At 37.8% G+C, this 24,358-nt stretch overlaps 2 protein-coding genes across 4 annotated transcripts in view; one reads left to right on the forward strand and one right to left on the reverse strand.

Annotated features, from left to right (window-relative positions):
- The window catches only part of MARCH3 (membrane associated ring-CH-type finger 3), an 85,501-nt gene extending 79,353 nt beyond the window's left edge, over positions 1-6,148 (forward strand). For all 3 annotated transcript variants that reach the window (XM_014954783.1, XM_014954781.1, XM_014954782.1), the window contains one exon: positions 1,645-6,148. In XM_014954783.1, the coding sequence (XP_014810269.1) occupies positions 1,645-1,803 (159 nt within the window). In that variant the 3' untranslated portion in view covers positions 1,804-6,148. The remainder of the gene's footprint in view (positions 1-1,644) is intronic.
- A 3,447-nt stretch (positions 6,149-9,595) lies between these two features.
- On the reverse strand, positions 9,596-24,115 carry LMNB1 (lamin B1). Its single transcript, XM_014954819.1, has 10 exons — positions 23,960-24,115; positions 22,970-23,095; positions 21,762-21,932; positions 20,175-20,300; positions 18,028-18,248; positions 15,823-16,048; positions 13,337-13,441; positions 12,779-12,898; positions 11,944-12,057; positions 9,596-10,620 (listed from the first exon to the last, which is right to left on the reverse strand). The coding sequence occupies exons 2-10, from the start codon at positions 22,979-22,981 to the stop codon at positions 10,579-10,581; spliced, it is 1,137 nt and encodes a 378-aa protein (XP_014810305.1). The 5' UTR covers positions 22,982-23,095; positions 23,960-24,115; the 3' UTR covers positions 9,596-10,578.
- Between the last annotated feature and the right edge of the window lie 243 nt (positions 24,116-24,358).

A 24,358-nucleotide genomic window follows, 5' to 3' on the forward strand; every position in this document is an offset into this window, starting at 1 on the left:
GACTTTTTCGCCAGGGTCTTTCTTTGCGGTTTTTGGGGGGGGGGGGGGGTCCCCTCCTCACATGATTTCTGCTGACACCGCAGTGCTTTTTTAAAACAGATTTGTTGTGTTTTTTCATATACGATGTTCTACAGAAATGAAGATACAAACTTTTATCTTCAGGGGAAGCAGAGGAGATTGAAAGGTGGGGAATCAATTCACCTATTGGAAGAGCCATCTTTCAGCAACTGCGTAGCAAACAAAAGCTCTGTATGTTTCCCCTTTAACAGCAGACAGCTGTAAAAAGAGCTAATAAAAAAAAAAACACAACAAACCAAACAAACAAAAACCCCAGAAAGTCATCTTTTTGTCCCTAGTAGGATTATATGGAAAGGTAAATAATTTATTTAGTTAAAAGCACCCTTTTTTGCAATGAGGAAAGGGCTTGGAAGGATACATTCATAGGCATGTATATTACTTAATATCCCTCCGTACCTCACTGGCAGCCAGCTTGTCATTGCTATAGGGGCAGGAAAGCAAGGCCCTTTTGATAGCAGCCCACGCAGCCACTTCTCTGCAAACAGTCAACAGCATCTTCCACCCACAAGCACAAACCAGAGCATGTTACCTCCAGCCTTTATGGCACCCTTTGCCCTCTGAATAGCGCTGAGTTATAGAAGTGGCACAGGTGCAAAAAATCTGTGACAAAGGACCAGCTGCACATGAAGAGAGAACAGCTAACAAGAGAAGGTTCCTCCTGTGCTCAGTGCCTGGGTCCCTCCTGCCCACAGCTCAATAATATTATAATTGTCATGTGGCATATTTCCCCAGAAAGGTTCAGAGGTTTGTGAGTGGTTTAGGGTTTGTTTGTGGTTTTTTTTTTAACTGTATGTATACATAATCTTACACAGATGTAACTTGCTACACTAGGCTGTCACTAAAATAAGCAGTAAACTATTAAAAAAAAAAAAAAATATATATATATAAAGGGCTAAGCTATCATGTATATCCATAGCAGTCAGTCATTTCTCTTCCACTATTAGCAGAACTACACTAGGGTTTAAATTGGTTAGCTGATAACAAAAACAAAAATAAAATTCAAAGACAATCTAAGTTGAGACACATGCGTGGGCAGATGGCTCACACTCACCTTGTTGCTTGAGTGTGATCTTGAACGTGACGCGTTCAGCAATAAAGCACTGCAAGGCAGAACGTACAGCCCTGTCAGTGTTTGCACACAGCTCAGCTACCTGCAAGCCTTCACCATCCAGACAGTTACATTATTTGCCAGCTTAACACCTTGCAGCATGATAGTACCCCAAATTCGTTATCACTGTACAGGGCTGCCAGTAGTTCTACTTCTTGGGAAAGACAGAGGCAGGATGTCTGATTTTTCCTGTTATAAAAAAGGGGAATGAGAGGTAAGCAACAGCATAAGTGAGGGTACAGGCTGCTTTTCTTGTCTGCTGTGGCAACTTGGGGAAAAAACCCTCTACACAGGAGGTCTCATCTTTGCCTGCTGCTTTTTGGTCATTTTTATCCCACCTGGTTAGGCTGGTCATCAGCTTTTTGTTACACCTGAAGGCGTTTCCCCCCAAGCCCCAGCTGATTTACTTGGAGGACCACAGTGACTCTAAACATGGTACACCTCTTTTCTCTCCCCAGGTATCCTTTAGGTATCACTGTAGATTATACAACGAATGGCGTCGGACCAATCAGCGAGTGATACTCCTCATCCCCAAGTCTGCCCACGTCCCGTCCAACCAGCAGTCCCTGCTGGGCCTGCAGTCCCTCAAAAGGAACTCAAAGGAGACCATCGTTTGACTGGGGCAGTTCTGCACGGGGGCCACGCACTACTAAGTAAACTTCTCAAATTCATTGGGGTCAGACACCACCCAGAGCCCAGGAGTGCGCTATTCTGATTTACAAACTCTGTGTTGAGGAAAAAGAAAAATCAGTTTGAATTCAAATCATGGATGCTGCAATCATATGATATTTGCTAAGCTGCCAAACTTGTTTATTTAGCAGATACTGTATGGAATTCTACAAACTCATGTTAATATTTGCATCATCAAGTGATGCAAACTTTTTTATTGTTTAAAATATTAAACTATCATAATTAACAATGCAAAACAGGTTTAAGTGCTTTGTTTTTATAATTTCTGTTCCTGCAGTATTATTTCTTTAGGTAGATGACAGTAATCAGTGCTGCTTTTTCTTTCCTAAAGCACAGCAATAGCATTCCCCCATGTGATTTTATTCGGAACTCCTTTATACCAGTATTTTTTATTATTAAAATTTGTGTGTAATGAGCTCAACAAATTGGCATATTATTTAAACACTATGAAGTGATTGGAAAGTTAACCTTCTCTGTTTCCTATTTGGCAGGGAAGTTCTGATGGGAAAATACTTCACTAATAAGTTAAACACGTGCAAAAGAAGGAAGTGACAAATCACAATGATCTTCCCACTTAAAAGTATTCTAGTATATGCCACTCAGGAAAAACTAATTGTACTTTTTCCACTCAGAAGCAACAAACAAGGCACTACATTCTGCACCGAAGTGCACGTTCTGCTGGTGTGAACTGAAACTTAACCAATTTACTCTGCATTTCCACCAAGCTGAATTTAACCTTAATTTAAGACCCATTTTTGAAAGGAAAACTCTGCATACATAATGAGAAGATTAGATATGTTTAAGAAAGCTGGAACTTGTCTTGCATAAAAATTAGCAATATTTTGAAGCTGCAGAATTTTGAGCTTGACAGGTAGGTTTAGCAGAGTGTATAGAAACCCTGACCTCTCATTGTAGCACTGAGACTGAGACTCGTTTTTAACAATGTAGTGCATAGCCTCCTATGGTGACCAAACTTTACACTGGAGTGTAAAGACTAGACCTTATTCCTGGGTGGCATTATCTGTTTCCCCTTGGTTTTTTGCCCAATTCATTCAGCAATTCTTCACTCTCAGAAGACACACAGTTATGTAAAGAGACTTATTTTACAGAACTACACAAAATTCTATTAAGAAATGCTGCTAGAACTAAAATTTATACATAGCCCCCCTCCAAACAGATGAATTTTTCAGAAACGTGTATAGATGGCAATGCCACCATGTGCTTTGTTTTCCAAACTCAGCAGGAACTGAAAATAAAAAGGAACACAAAGCAGGAAGACTAGTAATTTATAATTCAGATAGTTCAAGGTATTACGGTGTTTACCATCCAACAAGAGCTTATTTGATGCTGTGTGTGCTCTATGGGAGAAAAAGCTTAGTACAAAAAACCAAATCGGTTCGCTTTTTTATTCTGTTTTTGGACCAGTCTGTCTGGTTATGTTATTTAACAATATTCTTTGTAACTGTCAATTTCATGGGGATATAAGAAGCAACTACCTATATAAAGCAATAACAGCCTCATTCAGACATTAAACTGGTTTCACAGCAAGCCAAGGTATGTAAGAAAACCATGAACCTGCATATCTATACTCATTAGTCTGACAATAAGGGCAGGAGTTGGTCACACGTTTGGCACCTTCTCTTCCAGAGAAAACTACACAAGACTCTGAAGACATGGATACCACGAGCTCTGTGATGGCTGAAACCTGTACAGCTTACTTTTAAACCCTCTTCCCAAAGGCAACTAACTATCCACATAGAAGACTGAACATGCATATGAGTGCCAGGTTAAAAGAAAACCTGCTAGCCAGGGGCACAGAAATAAAACAAGTCTAGCTGGGTCCAGGACCAGTGTTTAAATGCCTACACCTTTGATTTAGGTAAGATTTTATCAGAATTTTATTATTACTTTTGCTTCTTGGGAGATAACCCAGCAAACTGGCCCATAACCTAAGTGTTATTCCTGAGCACAAACTGTTCTTGGTTTTGTTTAATGAAAAAACTCCACATTATCCTAATTTTTTTAGCAGCTACTAGGAAAATTATTATTCAAATCAAGCTGCAAGGTATGTGCACATAGATCAGCATAATGGCTTAGCCCAGCTTGTGTGTTTTCTTTCTCTTTTTTTTTTGTTTAAAGCCAGTTTATTTAATCTGAAGAAGGCATACTGAAGCACCAGAGAGGAAGTATGGTCCAGTTTAGCAAATATGTTACTGCTGTAGTCGCTCTGCTTGATGCACACATACAGCAAAACTGACTGGTGAAGTCACTAGCAGTAGTCTCCCATGCCTTTTCTTCAGAAAAAAATATGCCAGAAAAGATCCTTTTGCATTAAACCCATGGAAAGAAGCATACTTCATAATCTTCCCCCTTTTTCCTAAAATGCAAGAGTGGGAAGGTAGGTGATAGTAATTCTTATTCCCACTTCGGTCTGCAAGTCTTCAGTTGAGAACAGAAGGCTCCTCCTGATAAGTACTGCTGTTTCTTCCACTACTTTAGGCTACTGTTGCCATGTCCAAATTTCAGTTAATGATTTTAAAACTGGATCACGGCAGCAAATATTTTACAACAGCACCAATGCTCATTTTTGTTTGAGTAGACATGAAAGATGAATTCAGCTGCAGCAGTAGCTACAGTTAGCAAAGCAGCACAATCTTTGTTATGCTATCCTCAAAGAGCAAAAATAAAAGTTAACCAAAGAAAGGATGGGGAAACTCTTTATTTAAAAAAAGAAAAAAGGAGAGGAAAAAGTGTCAGTCAATTTCCTTCTCAGCAACATTATGCTTTCTTCTCATGCAGCTGGCCTTGACGTTTACATTCCTTCCCAATTTAAGACGTTACATAGAAGGTGCAGCATTCCAATCAGTATTTTGAGGTGCAAGTGATGAAAGCAACAGCAACCTAGGCCACCCAAAAACTCTTCTAAGAGGCTGCAGACACACTAGTTTTGTTCCTTCCTTTCACATCCTACTTGCCAATCACAGAGATTGCCATCCCAAGTGTATCGAGTTAAACCCACACAGAGTCCACAACAATTCAGTATTAATGATGAGTACACTGCAAAGTGAGGAAGTTTTACTTCTTCTACATAGACTAGTGTTGCCGAGAAAGGGCCATCACATTACATAAAAAAACCAGACAAGGTAGGCTTAAAGTAGAGTTCAGCAGTGGTATTTGACATGATGATGCTGCTGAAAAGGTATGAGGTTCAGCAGCAGGAAGCGAGGCAAGTCCTCACTTCTAGTGTAGCGAGGAGAGTAAAACAGAGGAAGCAGCCATATAAATCACTTTATGTGTGAGAGAAGGGGAAGAAACACATTTAATGCAGAGAATAAACTGATACAGAAGGATGTAAGTGAAGATTTAGAAATACAGCTTTCTGTTCAACTGGAAGTCACGGTGTAAGCAGGATTAAAGATACTTCAGGATTTTTGGGTTTGGGGGTTGTTTTTTTTCTCCTTTACTGTATAATTCTATCAGATTGAGACTTCAAACTGTCATTTATTAAAAACTGCTTTGCATCAGTTTCACAGTAGGAATTCACCCAGGGAAATGTGAAAACTCAGTAAACTCAGTACATAAAGGGAATTGGGGCCAATATATGCCTTTGGTGTGATGGATACCATCAGAAAGAGAAATTAAAAGCTACTGTGAGCAACACATATTAAGGGCAAAAAGCCCTCCTTTTCAACCGAAGGTAAGTTTAAAAAAATAACTGTTAGTAATTAAGCTCTTCATTTGTTATTATGAGACCAAGGTCCATTTAACAGAGAGCTGGCTAATTAAAAAAGCATTTTCCTTGCAAGCAGAACTGAGTATTGCCTGTTTACTGCCAAATACTGCACTTGGGATATTCAGAAGTATCTTTAAAAACTATTAGACAATGCAAAATGTACAAAGGCCCCATAGCTTTATAAACACCTAGCAGGCCCATTAAACAATAAAGCTTACAGTATGGGTATATAGTATGTAACATAACTGATGATGACACCACACTGCATACTATTTCATTGCTGTTACTTCACATTTCAAATTTGATTTCTACACACTTTCTCAAAAAACAGGTTACATCTCTTAACAGCTGCCAGGTTTGTTAGTACTTGTGACTGCTTTCAGGTCTTGAAGTTTTTATTGACAGCCTCTTACACCTCATTGTGGCAATGCTACAAAACATTTTTTCTTCCTTTTGATTTTAAAAGGTTGTAAGAACTGATTGTGATCTTCATCTTTATCCTAAGTGTACAAAATGCTTTCTCAATAAAACTTGTTAAAGAATTGATGTTGACATTCTATCTACACCACCTTCAGAAACAAAACACTACAGTTGCAGAGAAAACCAATGTTATGGTTTCACTCCATGACTTACATTATGGAGAAGGTCAGTCTTGCTTGCCAATAATCCTTTCTGTTCATAAATGCAACAGTCAAACCAGCTATGAAAATTCACATCCAAGAGTTACTTTATGACTGTAGCAAAATCCTATCAAACAATCAACTTAAACTGAAATATGCCTTTATTGATGCCACCAAATGTAAATTTTCTTTCTTCAGGGTTAATCACAGAGAGAACAAGTCCTGTGTTTATGCATACCTATAAAAGAAAACCAGAGAAGAGCAGCAAAGGAGGTGGAGCAATAAATGCACACTAAGGAAAAAATAGCTAACTTTTGCCATAATCCTCTGGTGGATCTAGTTGAATACTATAAATAATTAAGTGTCCCAGTGTTTCCTTGAGGTTAACCATCACATACCAGGAAAAGCTAAATAAGCATTCACATCCATCATACATAGCCTCCATTGCCTTTATAAAAATCACCCATTAGTACTAGTTGTCCTATTTGGGGCATGAGCTTTAGAAAGCTTTTATTCCCCATCAATCACTTACTTTCTTTGCCTGGAGAAAAATATTTCATAGTCAATTAACATGTAGCCATTTCTGCAAAAGCTGCAGTCCTTTTTTTTCCTGCTAGAAATACCTATGCTGCTTACAGAGCAGCACGAAAACAAAAGGCACTATTTCACAAATTTGGGGTTTCCCCATAAAGCACCCTTTTCTCTCCGGGAACCCTCAAGTTAGTATCAAAATGATACACTGATAAGAGTTAAGTTTATCCATGAAAATTTAAGACCAACATTTTAAATTGCTTCTTTGCATATGTTGAACAAAAAAGGTACTTACATTATATATATCTATTAATTTCTCCTTCTATATTTTTATGCCTGCTGGGGCTCATGATATAGGTATATGCAGCAGGGGCAAAGAAGTCAGAGGCATAAGACAATCTGTAGCACTGAGCTACAATGGCTACACTGTGGGAAATAATTTGTACCACAAGGCTACAATTGATTACATGGGGGTTTATTAATGAACTTGTCCACTATAAAAAAAGAATGTGGTTTACAGGTTAGCTGTTTATGCTGTGAACAGACCCAAAACCCAAACTTCTATAGAAACAGGACCAGCTGACAGGAATGCATACCTTGCCTCAAGAGTGTTCATCATAGAGTACTAGTGCTGTGCCAGTCTAACTACTTGTTTCCTAAACAGATTCTTACTCTGGTTTGCACAGGAGTTAATGTATTTGAGCACGCACATTTCTGATAAAGAGTTTTTCTAGTTGCTAGCAGTAGGTTACTGAACAGTTTTCACCTGTCAGGATGATGCAATTTGTGTCTCCTGTTACACAGTTGATAAATCAGTATCAGATAATGATAATCCATTATCTGTTGCCAACTCTAGAAAGGACTGAATGTACCTAAAAACAATTTTTACACACAACTGTAACAGTACTAATAAAGAGACCTACCAAAATTTTGATCACAAGTTGGACACATTTACAGAGCGAACTAGGATATTTGCTGCTTCTCTGGCTTATTACCTAACACACATCCTTCAGAAAATGCAAACACACTTGACATAACATTGCATACAGCCAACTGGCTCATTTTTCAGTGGTCAGATATCTTTACCAAATCTATCAGTGTGTCTTCTCTCACCCAGACTAGTGTAGATCATGACAGTAACCAAGGTACTATATTTTGAATGCAGTTCCAAACTAACAGGAACAAGAGCTCCCATTAGACAAGGTGTGATAGGGAAAAAAAAAAGTTAGCCATAAAAGAATTTGCATTTGTTGCACAAGGTGGCACAACGCATACCTCTCCACAAGCTTGATGCTGGTGTTCTTCAGTACAGCAATGGAAGGTCCACTCTACCTTGAGCAATCAAAACATGCTCCTGGACTCAGTGCGGGAAGGTGGAGAAGTAGGAGAACAGAAGCTGTTCTGATCAACAGAGCAGAAACTTTCAAAAGTTACTGTGGAACTTGCAGGAAAGCATCAGACGTTTTGGGTTGGTTTTTTAATATTTCAATAGTAAGATCTCCACCTGGTGGTAGGATGTCTCACACAAGGTTAGAGTGAACCCACATGCTCCCCAGAAGGGGCACCTGTGTCTCCCCCGCACCCTTTATGCTGGTTTACAGAAATACCTGTAGCAGCAAAATGATTTTCTAAAAAATCAGCATTTCTCCTGTTGCCATCCATCACAAAGGTGCTGATTTACCAGAATATTCACAAGACTCATGTAAAACCTCTCTTTACAGAGAAAATTAGCTTCAAGTGGCAGCTGTTAGCTATGCATTCAGGTAAGAGTTATAGCACTGTTCGTCATCCTGGGGACAAAAAACAGAGTCTACAAAAGCTATAAGCAAAAATGCTTGATTATACTGGCAGATTCCTACTATGAATTAAGAGTTAGGTACCCAACGCCTACATGCAAATATTTTTTCTTTACAACTGATTAGAGAGATTAACAGTCCTATCGAATTGGCTCAATCAAGTCTTTAACAGAATATGTTGCTAGCCTGTGATATTTGTTTTAAAAACAAACAAGGAATGAAATGAACTCCTTCCTACAACATATGCATTAATTTATATGGTATAGATGCCTACTGACATCGGAGACTACAATGAATAGAAAGCCATTATTCCTATAGATCAAATGGAGGAGCATTCAGAATGTCACAGAATGATGCTTAAGAGACATAAAAATATTTATACTATGTAAACATTCCAATATAAATAGAAAATTAAATCAAGTATTACAGTGGGGTTTAATGTAGTTGTTTAAGCCAGCATTACTGCCAAAAGCAGCAGTTCCCCTAATCCTAGCTCTTCTGTATAACCCCTTGGCCACCCATCTCCACTTTCTGCTAGCACAAGGTTGAAATACCACTATGTAGTTCACCAGAAAAGGGAAATTAAGATGAAAGATACATTAAAAAAGTCTTATATTTGTCATGAGACAAATACTAGAAAAAATTTCAAATCAACTTATAAATTCTGGCCATGCATTTAAAAATACTTCTAGACTAAGATGAAGATAACTGTTTAAAGTGTTTCTAAGTTTCTATTTATGTTATTATGCTGTGCTTGAACTGCCCAGTACTTGTGTAATGCAGTTAAGAACAGCCTGGTAAGAATTAATATATGAGCAAAAATGATGCAGAAAGTTATGCAACAGCATTTAAATAAAGCTCTAAAGAATTAATTTTGTGAACATGAAATGTGTTACCCATTATTTGGAATAAGTCTTTACAAGTAAATTGCCACCATTCCATTTACATGGATGTTTCACCAGCTTCAAAGCCTATCAGTTCCAAGTAATCAACGCTCATTCAACTTTAATTCAGTTCTAGGAAGAAAAATTCCAAAAGCTTTACTTGATAACATCTTAAACAGAGATACTTTATTCAAAGCTTTTTCAGACATTAGGTTAATGCAGAAAGGACAGAAAAACTTTCCACATTGACAAAATTACAATTGTTTTCCATATAAATGTAGACTAGACCCCTAGAAGTGGTTGTTTCCTACAAATTGTAAACAAGCAAGACAATTCATATTAAAACAGCCTTCTATCTGTTAAAAAATTATGTAAGAGAATTTAAGCTGGTTACACTATCTTATAGCAACACAACTAATACGTTTAACATGAATCCTCCTCCAGAATAAGAAATCTAAATAAAGGAAAAGAGTACCAACAAGGAGTTTTACTGCATCCTTCATCCTCTGAGTGCTTACATTATCAGCTGGGCTATGGTTTTTTGTTTTTATATTTTTTTTGTTTTAATTTGGTTTTGTTTGATTGGTTTTTTTATTATTTTTTTTTTAAAGAAAGCTGTTCTTTTCTATTAAAAAAAAGTCGTATAGGTATTGTAGGAAAAAACAAGTCTCCAGTACAAAAGAGTTCATAGTATCGAAAATCCCTTCCCCAACAGCACCTAAATATAAAGAGGTCAACAGCAACTGGCTAGTCTAGGTGTAGTCTAAGAAAATCAATCCCCAAAACACATTGGAATATTTCTATTCCAGCAAGGTTCCAATAAAAATCGATCCCCAAAACAGTGGAATATTTCTATTCCAACAAGGTTTTAATAAAAAGACTGGCATATAAATCTGGGGCAGAGGGACATCATTTTTCAAACAGTACGTTGTTCAAGGGTCATTAATTCACATCCTGCACGAAAGTTACAGATACTTCTTATAAAACTTCCTTTTCAGTGGCAAAGGAAATTAAGGCCATCAGATTCGCAGGTTAAAAATTCACATACAGAAAATACAAAAATACGTTGTGCTTCCAAGAAGACTCTGCTCTGTAGGCAAGGATTACCATGATTTGAGGAACCTGGCTGACTGGAAGTTTACATGATCGCACAGTTTCTGTTAGATGTCCTTGGGCCCACCTGTGATGAATAGAAAGTCATCTTTGAAAAGAATGATCCAGCAGTAACAGATTTAGCAACTCAAAATAATATACTGTACATTTTGAGTATATTAAATTATTGGCCTGGCCTGCTCTAAGCAAGAGTCAGCATGCAAAGCTGAACAACCTATTGTCCCATCTAAGTAGAAGAATGCTAAATATCCTTTCCCATGAGAGGTCATGGAGGACAGGTACCAGAAACACACAAATAATTATTGTATTTGAATCCCAAGTCAAAAAGCATTGTTGAGTTTAGATAAGTGGTAAATACTGCAAGGAGCATATTCAAAGTACCTTGAGATTTTTTAATCTAAAGATATATAATCTCTTAATAGCTTTACTTACAAAAATGTTATCAAGACACACACTTGAGCTGAACTACACAATCCCAGAAACCGCAAGATACACTTCAGTACTTTTTTGCCTAACTGCAATAAAAACCAGACTCTATACTAAATGCCACAAAGTTATGATTGCTTTTTTTTTTGGCAACCATATTTTTTTGGCCTATAAGTCAATTTCCAACACAGCCAACTCTCTCCACTTTTTGTCTGTTTACATACGCATGCCGAACTACTGTCCTGTATTCTCTTTTCCAGCCACTTTAAGGATACATACTAACTGAAATGTAACAAAGTCTTAGGCAAAGTAGCAAACATGAATGTTGCATTACAGGAACTTCTGTTTGTTACATTTCCCATGTTTCTTTTTCAGAAGACCTGGTCGAAACAGTAAGGTGATGGATAGAACTCAGAATGGGAACAACCAAGTACATTATATCTCAGTATTTCCCCTTATGTTTCAGAACATTTTATACTGGGACTGCAAGGCCACACCTTCCCATTGCTTTCAGAGTGGCATTTCTTCAGCCCCCAAGAGACACTTTCTCTGATAGAGGTGAGATTTGAAGACACTATCAGAGAAAATGAGATGTTTAAGTTCTCAGTATTTTAGGTAAATTTAGGTGTAGCTGCTTAAGCCAAACTTCACCATAAACAACTGGCCTAGGAGAAGTCTTCTCAGGAACAAAGTTTAAGAAAAAAAAAGATCCCCAAATCTTTCAGCTTTAAAACCTTGCTTTAAGAAAAATCTACTTCTCTCCATCAAGGGAATAAGTTAAGTAATATTTTTTTACACCAGTTTTAATAAAGCTTCATGCTTTCATTAAATTACAGATTAAACAAAACAGAACTAAAAAACTTCCCACACCCAAACAGGTATGATTTTTTCCCAAAGATTCCTGACTTTCATATATATGCATTTTTTCCAACGTAAATAACCTTGTTAACCTAAAACAAGATACCTGCTGGTGGTGAAGGTCTTCTTCCTCCAGAGCTTCAGCTACTTCTTCCTCAACTTCTTCCTCTTCCCCTTCAGGTATAGTTGTTTTAAAGACAGTGCTTCTCTGAGCAACCTCCTGCAACAGATTTTTATTTTTCAGACTTGACTACTCTGAAGAGCTAGCTCTAATCTACTTAAGTTTTGAAAAACAGGAGTTCCAGCTGTTGAGAAAGCTACTTGTACTGATTTTGTCTACGTACTTTTCATGTACTGCTGTGCATAAACAGCATTCATAACACCTTAGTTTTAAATCTGTTAATGATAAGAAAGTCTTTATAACAAGACACTCATCAAATCTTCCATAATTTGCTTACTATATATTTAAATATTTTTTTCAATTGCAAGATGTCATAGCTACTGTTCTACTCAAGTTTTTAGATCTCACTAGAAATAATGCTTCATTGCTTTATATGAGTTTCACTGTAACGTTTCCCACCGCTCATAAAAACACAGTTTTAAGGAAAACTAAAGGACAAATCACTGAAGAGTTCACTGAAGTATTTTCTTTTCAGAGCATATTCTAAGGCACTGCCCAATTCCTGGCGTGAGGGCAGTGTCTGAACAAGTCACTCTACTACTTGTACTCAACATAGGGAAAAATTTCACACGCTGCAACAGACTGCATTCCTAAATGGCAGGCAGACAGGGGTACAGCACGTGTGGCTGAAAAGCAAAAGGAGAAAAACTCTAAATGCTCATGTGCACCCATGTGTAAAGTCCTGATAACGTTCTACCTGCATCTTTGCAGGGGATGGCATCACAAAAAGGCAAGTTTAAACACATCTGAGGTACTTTACCTCTCCCTGAGAATTTTTCAGTACAACTTTCACATCTTTACCAGTGCCCCAAGAATTCTGGTTCTTCCAGATGAGGTCAGTGGGAGGGCTAGCAGTTATTCCAGCATTTGCAGCCCAGATCTGTTAAAAGAAATCACACACGAACATTATTTGCTACTCTTATACATTACCATGTTATTTATTGAGTTAATGTATTCCATTTGTGACATCAGTGAATCTCCTTCAATTAAGAAAATACAAGTCTCTCTCTACCTACTTTCAAAGTTGCTAAAAATAAAACACCCCAAAGTTTTTTAATGCAGAGACTTTTGAACATATAAATGCACCTGTTTGTGGTCAAAATTGTTGCATAAAGAAAGTAAGTTTCTGAAGAACATGTCTCCCATCCTACTTCTTCCCAGCAATAAATACAACTAAGGCCCAATAGAAACATATAGGTGATTATTTTCTGAACATGTACGCAGAAAGGACAAAACTAAGAACCTTGCATCTTATTGACACACACACAAGTTGTCTTAAAGCCAATTTCAATTGAACAGCTGAAGCTTGACAACTTACTGTAACAGTTTGGCCTGCCTTTAGTATGTATCTTGAGGTATATCTGTAACTAGCAGAAGTGTCTCCTATTTTTCTGATCAGCTCCCAACCTCCCATAGGTTGATCCTAATAAAGAAAGAGAAAAAAAAATTCTATTAGCACTTTCTGTTACATATGCAGGGTATTTTACATACAAGGCATAAAATTTTCAGTAAAAAAACCTTATCATCACTTCATCTTCAGCATGCCATTAGAACTTAACTAAAATTTTAGGTAAATTTGTCTTACCACTTATTTCAAGTTAAAGCTTAATACATCCTGCTTTTCAATTCTACTAACCAGTGTTTACAATTTACATCAGTTTTATTATAGCTTAGTCCAGAAAAATATATAAATAAATATTAAAAACCCCTTACAAATACTCAATACGTTTTCTGGAACAGAGGACAAGCAGGCTCCTTAGAAAACAAATTATTCCTGTCAGTCTTAAAACATGTTTTGATTCCTTTTCAAGGCCTGTGTTATTTTTGCCTTTCAAATGTTTTTTGCCTATCAACTACTTGAAAAGCACTAGCAAATCTAGTAGAAAAACATATACAGGTCATTATTACAGAATAACTATTTCAAAACAAGAGTAGATCTTTTAAATTCTCCCACCAACAGTTGCCAAGCATTAAATAATTGCCACCGGAGTCTGAAAACAGACAGTTAAGTTAGCTTATTTTAGGTGATCTTACCTCAATAGCTGCTGACATTCAGCTGTTTGTTGTAACAAAATATACCACACTCACTAAAGAGGATTTTTCTATTTTCTATCTAAATGCATTCATATATTGTATGTTGTATTTTTGTATATTATTATATATTACTTTTATATATTATTATATCTTATACATTATATGTAAATAAATATAAAACCTGTCAAACACTCGTTAAAATTCTCCAAATACAGCTTATTACACTGCACTACAAACAGTTTCTCAAATCTAGACCCCTGGCAAAGTGCTATAACCATAACCCATCCATGGCTACTAATAACAGAACTGATGGTCCTTCCATGGCAGAATGAATGTGTAGTTAAGTTAAATGAGGAGGGAGGCTGTGGGGGGACAGACTCACGTGCTACACAAAGTGTGGGGGGAGAAAATCCTGTAAGCTTGAGAAACTTCAAAAGCAAAAAAATGGCAGGTCCCGACTCACTACAAGTAGTCTTTGATTTGTCTGAGTTTAGGCTTGGCTGCCCAGACCAAGACACTTGTCAAGGTTTCTTCCATTCAGTACATGTGGGCACTCTCAGCCAACACCCCAGGCAAGTAATTACAACACATCTATCACCACCTGGAGCACTCTGTTCCTCTCTTCCTTGATTAGAGAGGACCCAGACACTGGGAACCAGACCAATCTTTGCCATCTAAAACATCAAGGTGAGCTGCCTTTTAGTGAAAGTTAAAGATCCCATGACATTAGACAAAGGCCTTTGTGTCACCATACACAAAGAATGTAGCTAACACTTCTACACACAGCTGAGGTACAGACAGCACAGGAGGAGACAAGAATTAAGACCTCTGAAATCAAGGCTGCAAGAAATTAAGTCTTGTAATTTTGGTGTCCTATTCAATGCTCAAGTCTCTCTTCTCCCTGACAAAGGATTTAAGGAATTATAGTCCCCAGTCTCCAGCTCTTCCTCTGATGACTTGCAGGACTGTATCTAGCACAGAACTTTTGTTTTTTCTTAAGCAGAAGTTACAAGTAATGTTGGAAGGGGAAGAGGGAATAGGGGGAAAGTGAACTGAATGTAACAATGTCATTCTGAGGGTAACATAAGGAAAAGTTTTGACTGCCACTCAAATGAATTATCTTTTGATCAACAGAAATGTGTGGTCCCCCAGTACAAACTCCAACCTACTCACAGAATGAAATCATCTGAGTAGCCATCATAAAGGTGGCTTTGGCATGGGAACTGAGGGCTCCTAAAACATGCGGATGCAGCCAACAAAGAAGGAAAACTATGGTTTAAAGGAGCTATATGCAAGTACAAGGGACACGGGCAATTAGTTACACGTAGACATTTATTTTGCATCAGTAGGTATTTCTTTGGGGAATTTTCAAGGCAGAAAAAATTTTTTAAAGGCTTCTGAAGCAGCCTAATGTCTGCTTGCACTATTTCCTATCAGTGACAATGCTATCAGAAAAGCTTTACAAGAAGATCACATGTGAGGCAGAACTCTTAAGATTGATGCAACTCCTTGGTGAGTAGGGAACATAACATTAAAACAGTTGCTATGAAAATCATTTAAAAGAAAAAATCATTAGGAAGTAGTCATCATCAATCCAGAATACCGTATGAAAGGTTATTTTGTGACACACTAGTTTTAGTGCCACCTCTTACACAGCATGCTTTAACTCCAGGGCCAACATGAAGCCTGAGGGCTGAAAGGGTGCTGAAGATACCTTCTACCTCTAACCAGCCCATTGTAAGGTCATTTTCAAATTATGCATTTTCAAACCTGTTCAGAGGTGTTCTTCAAGCGGATGAATTTTCCATCAACGTCTATCTCCTCAATAGAGACATTTCCAGTGGCAGAAGCTGAGTGGGAAATGCTCACGCTACTGCTGGCTTCAGATTCCTCCACATCAACCCTCTTCCTCTTCCCTCTGGTTGTACGCACGCTACGGCTTGATGAAGCCCGTGAAACTGTCACTCGGGAAGAGGGGCTTGGAGAAAGTTTCAATCTATATTGAAGAAAGGAAGACATATGCATACATCACATTTTTCTTTTTTTTTAAATAAACTTTGTTTTTCTCTCCTCTTCTTTCCATGGAATTGTAGAGCAAAAAGGTATAGGAATATAGTAAACAAAACACGTTACATGAAAAAGTGAAGCATTAGGTACTTTTTGAAGAACTGGATAAAATGTTGTCAACCCATTGATTAATGCTTTGGAAGAATACAATACTGATGGACTACTATGTTAAAATCATAAAGGCACCTTCATGCACTTCTTAAAGACTGCATTCCTCGGTACATGGGTCAAGTAAAGAAAAAAATTCTTAGGGGAATTTAAGCCATTGTATGAAATTTATGGAAAAACCTAGTGGCAGAAGAGCTTTTGCTTACACTTGAGAGAAATCAGCTTGGACCAGCAGGATGTCATTCAGAAAACAGTGAAGTATCAAACTACCTTAAATTACAGCTGTGACTTACCAGGATAAAGTTCATAGTATTGCTGAACTCTGGGGGGCTTTTTCTACTCACGGAAAATGCTGCTAGCTGATAAGCTGGGCAACTGTAACAGCCATTACTTTATTAAAATTATTCTAGACTTAAAAAAAATTTGGCTAACAATTAAATAACCCTGTAATTGACTCTGGAAAAAGAGTATTAACCGTGGCACCAAACAGACCTACAAATGACAATTCATTATGTCCTTAGTGCTGAATCTTAATAGAAGAATGGTATTTGTTCCCTTGAGAGCTGCTGGTCTGACACTCAATCAGCCTGGTTTCATGGAGACCAAGTACAAGTAAATGTGTCAGGCAGGAAAGGGGCAAAAACCAAACAGTGCCTTGGAAACTATAGTAAAGCATCTAATGAATACATTCCCAGTAAGAGCTGCCTTTTAACACAGAAGAAGGCAAGTAAGGGAAGCACACAAGATATCAGCATTTGTTGCTACTTTCTTTCATACCTCTCCTCTTCACCCTCCAGCAGTTTCCGGTATGCTTCGATTTCCATATCGAGTGCCAGCTTAAGATCCAGAAGTTGTTCGTAGTCATTCAGCTGCTCCTGCATCTGATTTCTTATCTCTGCCATATCCTTCTCTTTCTCAGACAGTATTTTGCGACAGTTTTCCCGTTCCTTGGCCAAGCTTTCCTCAAGCTCTTGCACTCTGTCTTGCCATGCTCTAGACTAGAAAGTATTGGAAACATCAGTGGTGCAAAGGAAAGCTCACCCAAACCTCCGTGCCCTCTGCTACTCAGGCAACATGGAAATGTTAAAATCATAAAGGCACCTTCATGCACTTCTTAAAGACTGCATTCCTCGGTACATGGGTCAAGTAAAGAAAAAAATTCTTAGGGGAATTTAAGCCATTGTATGAAATTTATGGAAAAACCTAGTGGCAGAAGAGCTTTTGCTTACACTTGAGAGAAATCAGCTTGGACCAGCAGGATGTCATTCAGAAAACAGTGAAGTATCAAACTACCTTAAATTACAGCTGTGACTTACCAGGATAAAGTTCATAGTATTGCTGAACTCTGGGGGGCTTTTTCTACTCACGGAAAATGCTGCTAGCTGATAAGCTGGGCAACTGTAACAGCCATTACTTTATTAAAATTATTCTAGACTTAAAAAAAATTTGGCTAACAATTAAATAACCCTGTAATTGACTCTGGAAAAAGAGTATTAACCGTGGCACCAAACAGACCTACAAATGACAATTCATTATGTCCTTAGTGCTGAATCTTAATAGAAGAATGGTATTTGTTCCCTTGAGAGCTGCTGGTCTGACACTCAATCAGCCTGGTTTCATGGAGACCAAGTACAAGTAAATGTGTCAGGCAGGAAAGGGGCAAAAACCAAACAGTGCCTTGGAAACTATAGTAAAGCATCTAATGAATACATTCCCAGTAAGAGCTGCCTTTTAACACAGAAGAAGGCAAGTAAGGGAAGCACACAAGATATCAGCATTTGTTGCTACTTTCTTTCATACCTCTCCTCTTCACCCTCCAGCAGTTTCCGGTATGCTTCGATTTCCATATCGAGTGCCAGCTTAAGATCCAGAAGTTGTTCGTAGTCATTCAGCTGCTCCTGCATCTGATTTCTTATCTCTGCCATATCCTTCTCTTTCTCAGACAGTATTTTGCGACAGTTTTCCCGTTCCTTGGCCAAGCTTTCCTCAAGCTCTTGCACTCTGTCTTGCCATGCTCTAGACTAGAAAGTATTGGAAACATCAGTGGTGCAAAGGAAAGCTCACCCAAACCTCCGTGCCCTCTGCTACTCAGGCAACATGGAAATCAAAACATGAGGTTAAGCATCGTCCCCCCTTTCTGAATTCAAACTCACTTCTATTCACACTCCTGTTCTCCACCTCAATTACAAACATAACACCTTAAGTTCCAATGAAACTTACAACATGCTTTGGAAGACAACTCCATTTTTCTGAGATCTGAAGATATATTACACCACCTGAATTTACTCAGTCAAGAAAAATTGAGCTTGAGATGTGGACAGGATACAGAATCAAAGTACAGCTCTGAGCATACTTTAGATCCTGTGGTAAGTAATTGCTCTTTACCTTTCAGATGTCTACTTCCTGCTTCAGTTTATTGCTGCCAATTCTGAATTCTGGGAGGAAGTTCCTCTAAAGGAATACAGACTGTCAGTCAAAGCCTATCTGTTACCAAAGCCTTCAAGGCTTGCTGACTACAGTGGTAAGTGCTCCACAAAAAAAGCTAATTTCTCACATACTTTAAAAAATCACATAAACCAGTAGAACACAATATTGTCTACACAGAATTAAACGATTATCAAAGAAAGGCCAAATCACAACAGATTTAAGGTTTACTTTCCTTGATCATGCTTTCTTCTGTTTGACAGTCTCTTGAGATTTATTTTTGTTTTAATTAAAGGACAGCCACAGGAACCAATGCCTCACAGTCACCTTGTCTGCTAAAGTCACCAAGTTTGCTATGCAAGCACTCTACTTAGGAAGTCATCATAGTCCAGAGACACAAAAACAGGCAGTCTAAAAGGCTTACGCAGAGGACCAGTGTAATCAGCTTTAATTGTTAAGAGTCAGATAAAGAATGTAATAAAAGGAGTTGAGTGCCACATAGAAGATCCCAGTGGAAACTACTACAGAGCTCAGTATCGGTAACTCAAACCAGACTTCGCATCAGTGGTAAGAGAGTGTCTTTGTCTTCTTCCAAGAGTATAAAAATAAAGTTAGTGCTAGCAAATGGAAATCAAACCTGTACTAGTTGACATCACTAGCACTACCACCAAAAAAAGAGAATGCCACTGAATCAAAATTGGAGGCTTGGTGGACAATTAACAGTCAAACTGGCAGAAGTTGATTTTGATAGTTCTGAAGTTAACACCTCTGCAAATTCAGAAGCATGTTCTCTGAAGCTAGCTGTCACTCCCAAATAATTAACAGAACACAGGTAATTAACTAAAGTAAGACGGAAAACACCCTCAGAGCCCTCAGTCTGTTGACTGAACCACCAAAAGAAAGATGATGGTAATCTAAAGGCACAAATAAGATATAAGTAGACAAAACTCTCACTCTGTGATCTAAGTATAATTAGATTCTGCTCTACAAATGCTCAAGTCGTGTTATCTGATGTATTTTCTCAGTCTCGTATTTCATCCTAATCTTGTAAAACCACTCCTTTTTTTCCCCTAGAGTTCTAGATGCAAACTGGATTGAGGCTAGAAAAAGATATCAAATAGAGAAAGACTGCATATTCCAGCTCTGGCTTTGGATATTGCTTTGTGGAATCTTAAGCTAGGCATTCCAGTTAATACAGAACAGAGCTAAATTTCTTAGAATGTTAAGAACTTTTAATACAGAGCTGTTTTCTAAAATTGTCCTATCTATTCGCAAAAGTTTCTATAAAAGCCAGCAAACAGTATGACCTCTCAAATACTCTGTAGCAGGATTCTGCACAAAAAATTTACTTTTGTTGAAAGGAGAAATTAAAGAATTTGAAAAAGCATACAACAATACAAGAAAAGTCAAATTCAAGTCATGATGTTGACCATACTTACAAGTTAAGGGAAAGAAAGTCCTTTAATAAAAAAAAAAACCCAACCATAATTAGCAAGGCTGAAGAGTCACACACAGCTCATTACCTCTTTCTGAAGGCTGGCGAGATGAGAAGACAGACTGTCAATTCGTATGCGACTTTCATTCAGTTCTTCTCTTACGGAGTCAGCTGCAGAATCACTCATCTTAGAGGACAGCCTAGCATTCTCAAGCTGCAGTAGATCATTAAGACATCAGTTTCAAAGCAACTTTTAATGAAAGATAAGTGAGTCACTAAAAACCACACACAACACTAAGCCACAAAGTTCCTCTCTGAAGCTTTAACGCAATGAAACATCTTTCTTCAGGAGTTAAATATGGTGGCTCATTTACCATGCTGGATTGCCCTATCTGAAATCGCAGTCCTCTGAACACTTATTCTAGGATTCAAAATTTAGAAGTCTCCCTTGTAAACATTACTGAAGTTGAACTGCTAAGTTCAGTTTTCAGGCTGGCCAATGTTTAGCTTTATCTATTTAATTACTGTAGCACCGTTTCTGAATATGCTTAGATAGTAGAAGCTAAACTAAAATTAGCAATTCTCTAAAAACAAGCGAACTTATGTTAATTTTCAGCTAACATAAGCAAATTGGTAATTGCCTTCAGATTACAGTACCAGTGCCATGAGTCACTACCACTTCATTGTACCACAACTTCAAGGTCAAACAGTTAAATACTTTTCTTTATTTTTATGGGTTTTTTTAATGGCTACATTGTTCCTGCTGAACACTACCACATCCACTTGGGCAACACCACAGACTTATGGAACGTAATAGTTGCAGATGAAGTGGTATTTAAAAAAAAAACTTTAAAAATAACAAGAGTCCAAAAATACAGAAACAGTATACCTGAAGAGAGGGAACAAGAAAGCCTCAATTATGAAAAGATTTTTTAGAACCAAAAAAACCCAAATATTTTGGCTAGATCTTCTTTTAAGTAAGTTTTTCCAAGTCAGATTGAAGCCCTAAAGATAGGCAACTGCAAAGACTGCAAACTATGCTAGTAAATTTGGTTTGTATCAACTTCTCTGCTGTAACATCCCACCTTGTTTTTAAAAATACTAACTGCAACAAGTACAGTCACAGAAACCCGGTTCAGCGGAGACATCAGGATCCCTCCTCAAATGCTGAATCATAGTAGAGGAAGGAAATTACTAAGTAAAACTGATTTCAGCTTGAGTATGCTTCCTCTCTAGAGGAGCAAAAAGGAGAAATCATTGGGTGTGATGGAACTTCCACGTTTTGTACAAGATCAGAGGACTCAGGATGTTATCTTCTCAGTAAGCCTTACTGTGAAATAAAGTGTCACATATTTTGTATAAAACTTATTGATCATCAGGACTGTGTTACAGCTGATAAGTAATAACACATGAACTTCCCTTGAATTCATAGTAATCCCAGTACTAATCACTTCTCCCACCCGCAGTTCACCTTCACACAGTGCTTCATACTCTAATGTTCTTGTGCTTTCTGAGGATTAAACCTGCTCCCAAAATGAGACCTGAAAATGCAAATTCACATTCAAAACCATGGTAATCTCAAACCAAGATCCATGATAAAATCCTTTGAAATACAAGTAATTAAGTTATCTTTCCCTAAAGGACATCAGACAACTGTATGAAAAGGTGTTCTCACTTTGGCATGGTAAGACTGTTCAAGCTCTTCTTTGTACAGCTTCACTTGTGCATCATGCTGCTCTCTTATTTCACGAAGGGCTTGGGTCAGTTTATATTCATACTCAGTTTGACGCCCAGAATCAACTTCAACCAGGCGAGTTTCATGCCTCCTCTTTGTTTCATTGATTTCCTAAGAAAAACAGAAAAACTAACACTCAGTAAATGAGACAAAACAAGTTTTAGAAGACTATCTGCTGAGTGGATAGCAATGCAGAATGTAGCTAGCCTTGCAGATCATCATTAGATCAGTTTGTTTGACATTGAAACTTTCAGCAGAAACCCAGGGCCGTTTCCTCAGTCTGATGTGCAAAGCACCTTATTTTGCAATAGCCAGTTGTAGAGCTAGGACCCCATTAGCACATAAATTCACATTTCCTTCTGAGAGTTGTCTGCATTTTCAACAGATACATCTCAATATGATTATGTTAGAAATACACACCCTTCCTTTCCATGCTTGGACAAAATGAAAGTACTGTGAAATTAAACAGCCACTTTCACTACTGAGTATTCGCCCCATTTATTTGTATACTCGCCCATGGCCTCTGGAAAAAAGGATTTCAACAACGTGAACAAAGCTGAAAATATAACTAGCAAGGAAATGTGCCCATGGAACAAAAGACAATATTGTTCAGTACATTTATTACTGCTTTAAGGTTCCTCCTGAAGAGCCTGAAGTACTGCAAGTGAAAGGGAGAGTGGCAAGAAAAAGCTCTCAAAGACAAATATGCATCAACTTCTGTTTCCATTATTCAAAAGTATCCTATTAGAAAGTTCTGAAATTTAAAAACAGTACATGTCCACAGCATCTGTCTGTGTGCCCCTCTCTATTTCTCATAAAGGCATTATGTGAGAAATTATTAACCTGTTTTCTCATTACTACAAAAAGGTGTGTACATTGCAACACCATGGACAGAATTTAACTTGAAATAAAATGATACATGAAGCTATTTTATTACAAAATCTGAGTTTACGTCATTTTTCCTCCAGAAAAAAAAAAGCTGGAAATCTTCCAGCTAGAAGAGAGTTAAACCCCACTCTGAGTGGGAATTCAGACCATATGAACTTCCAGAAGTCCCTCCCAACCTAAACCATTTTAGTATTGTAGAATGACTCTCCTGTTGTCTTCTTCCTTTTAATAATGTGAATTCTTGAGACTAGAGCATTTACCTCTTCATACATATTTTTACGGAATTCCAACTCCTCAATGAGACTCTGACAACGGTTTTCAAGATCCACCTTCTGTAAGGTTTCACTGGCAAGCTGGTCCCTGGCAGCACCTAGAGAGGCTTCAAACTTCAGGAAAAAGAAATACAGGAATCAACACAACAATTATTATTTAGCAGAACTCACATAACACAGTGACCTCAGCTACCTAGAAGTACAGCTAACTACATGTTATGGTTGAAATTGACAATCAAATCCACTATCTACACCACTAATGTCTTCCCCACCTCCTTTGCAATCGCTTCCACAAGTGAGTTCTAGAAATTTTACATTGATAACTACCAGCAAAATGCTACTTGCCAATTTTGCTTTAAAAAGTTCACTTTTTCTACACGGCAATTACCATTTTCCTGGTCCCCTCAATTCTTTCTTTTGAGGTGGTGTTGCTTAAGGTCACAAATCATGTGTTGATTCAATGGGTTAAGAAAAACAGCACAAGACTTCCTCCCCTCACCCCCCTTTGTTCTATCAGATGCTCAGAAGATGGAGAACCACAGACATAACCAAAAAGAGGGCAGAGAGGATTACAAGTTGTTACTTGTGGGTCATTCATTACCAGTATTTGTAAAGCCATTCTCTCCCTCAAAATAGTTCTACAATTTGTGAAGTTTATGTTGACTCTTGACCTGCTTACTTCGAAATAAGTACTATCACTTGCAATTGCAGAGTCTGCAATTTTAAAAGTACTCTATTCCACCATTCATGTTATTAAAAACTGAACAGCACTAGACACAGACATGTACTCAATACCACCTCCAACGTTGACAGCGAACCAGTCTGGTCTAGGTGTGAACTAGATGACAAGCCTACATTGATTTTTTGGCTACAAAGGTGCATTTTACCAGAATAACTGCTCTTACTATGGATGTATTACACATAAAAACATCTCATTTACTGACAAAAGCTTGATGGTTAAATATTTCTTTGCGTCACCTGTACAACTTCATCTTTTAAATCCTGAATTTCTCCCTCCAGACTTTTCTTATCACCAAGAGCTGTGGCGAGTGCAGCTTCTTTAGAATTGAGGGCTGCTTCATACTCTCGAAGTTTGACTTGGGCTCCATTAAGATCAGATTCCTTTTTCGCAAAGCTGGAATAAATCAGAGAAAGTGGTAAGTAAGTCTAGAAATGCCCCCATAGTAGACTGCTGACTGATAAAACAAGGTGCAAACTGAATATTTTGTTGCGTGTCTCTCAAGTTTAAATTTTTCTTGGCTTAGTTTACTGTAATTTAAATAAACTCCTTGCTTCTGCTTTCTTATGTCATATAACAATACTTTAATATTTCACTTGGGCTGCAGAAACCTAAATATAGAGGAAACTCAGAGTGTC

The sequence above is a fragment of the Calidris pugnax genome, unplaced genomic scaffold (genome assembly GCF_001431845.1).
Source record: "Calidris pugnax isolate Ruff unplaced genomic scaffold, ASM143184v1 scaffold157, whole genome shotgun sequence".
NCBI classification, from domain to species: domain Eukaryota; kingdom Metazoa; phylum Chordata; class Aves; order Charadriiformes; family Scolopacidae; genus Calidris; species Calidris pugnax.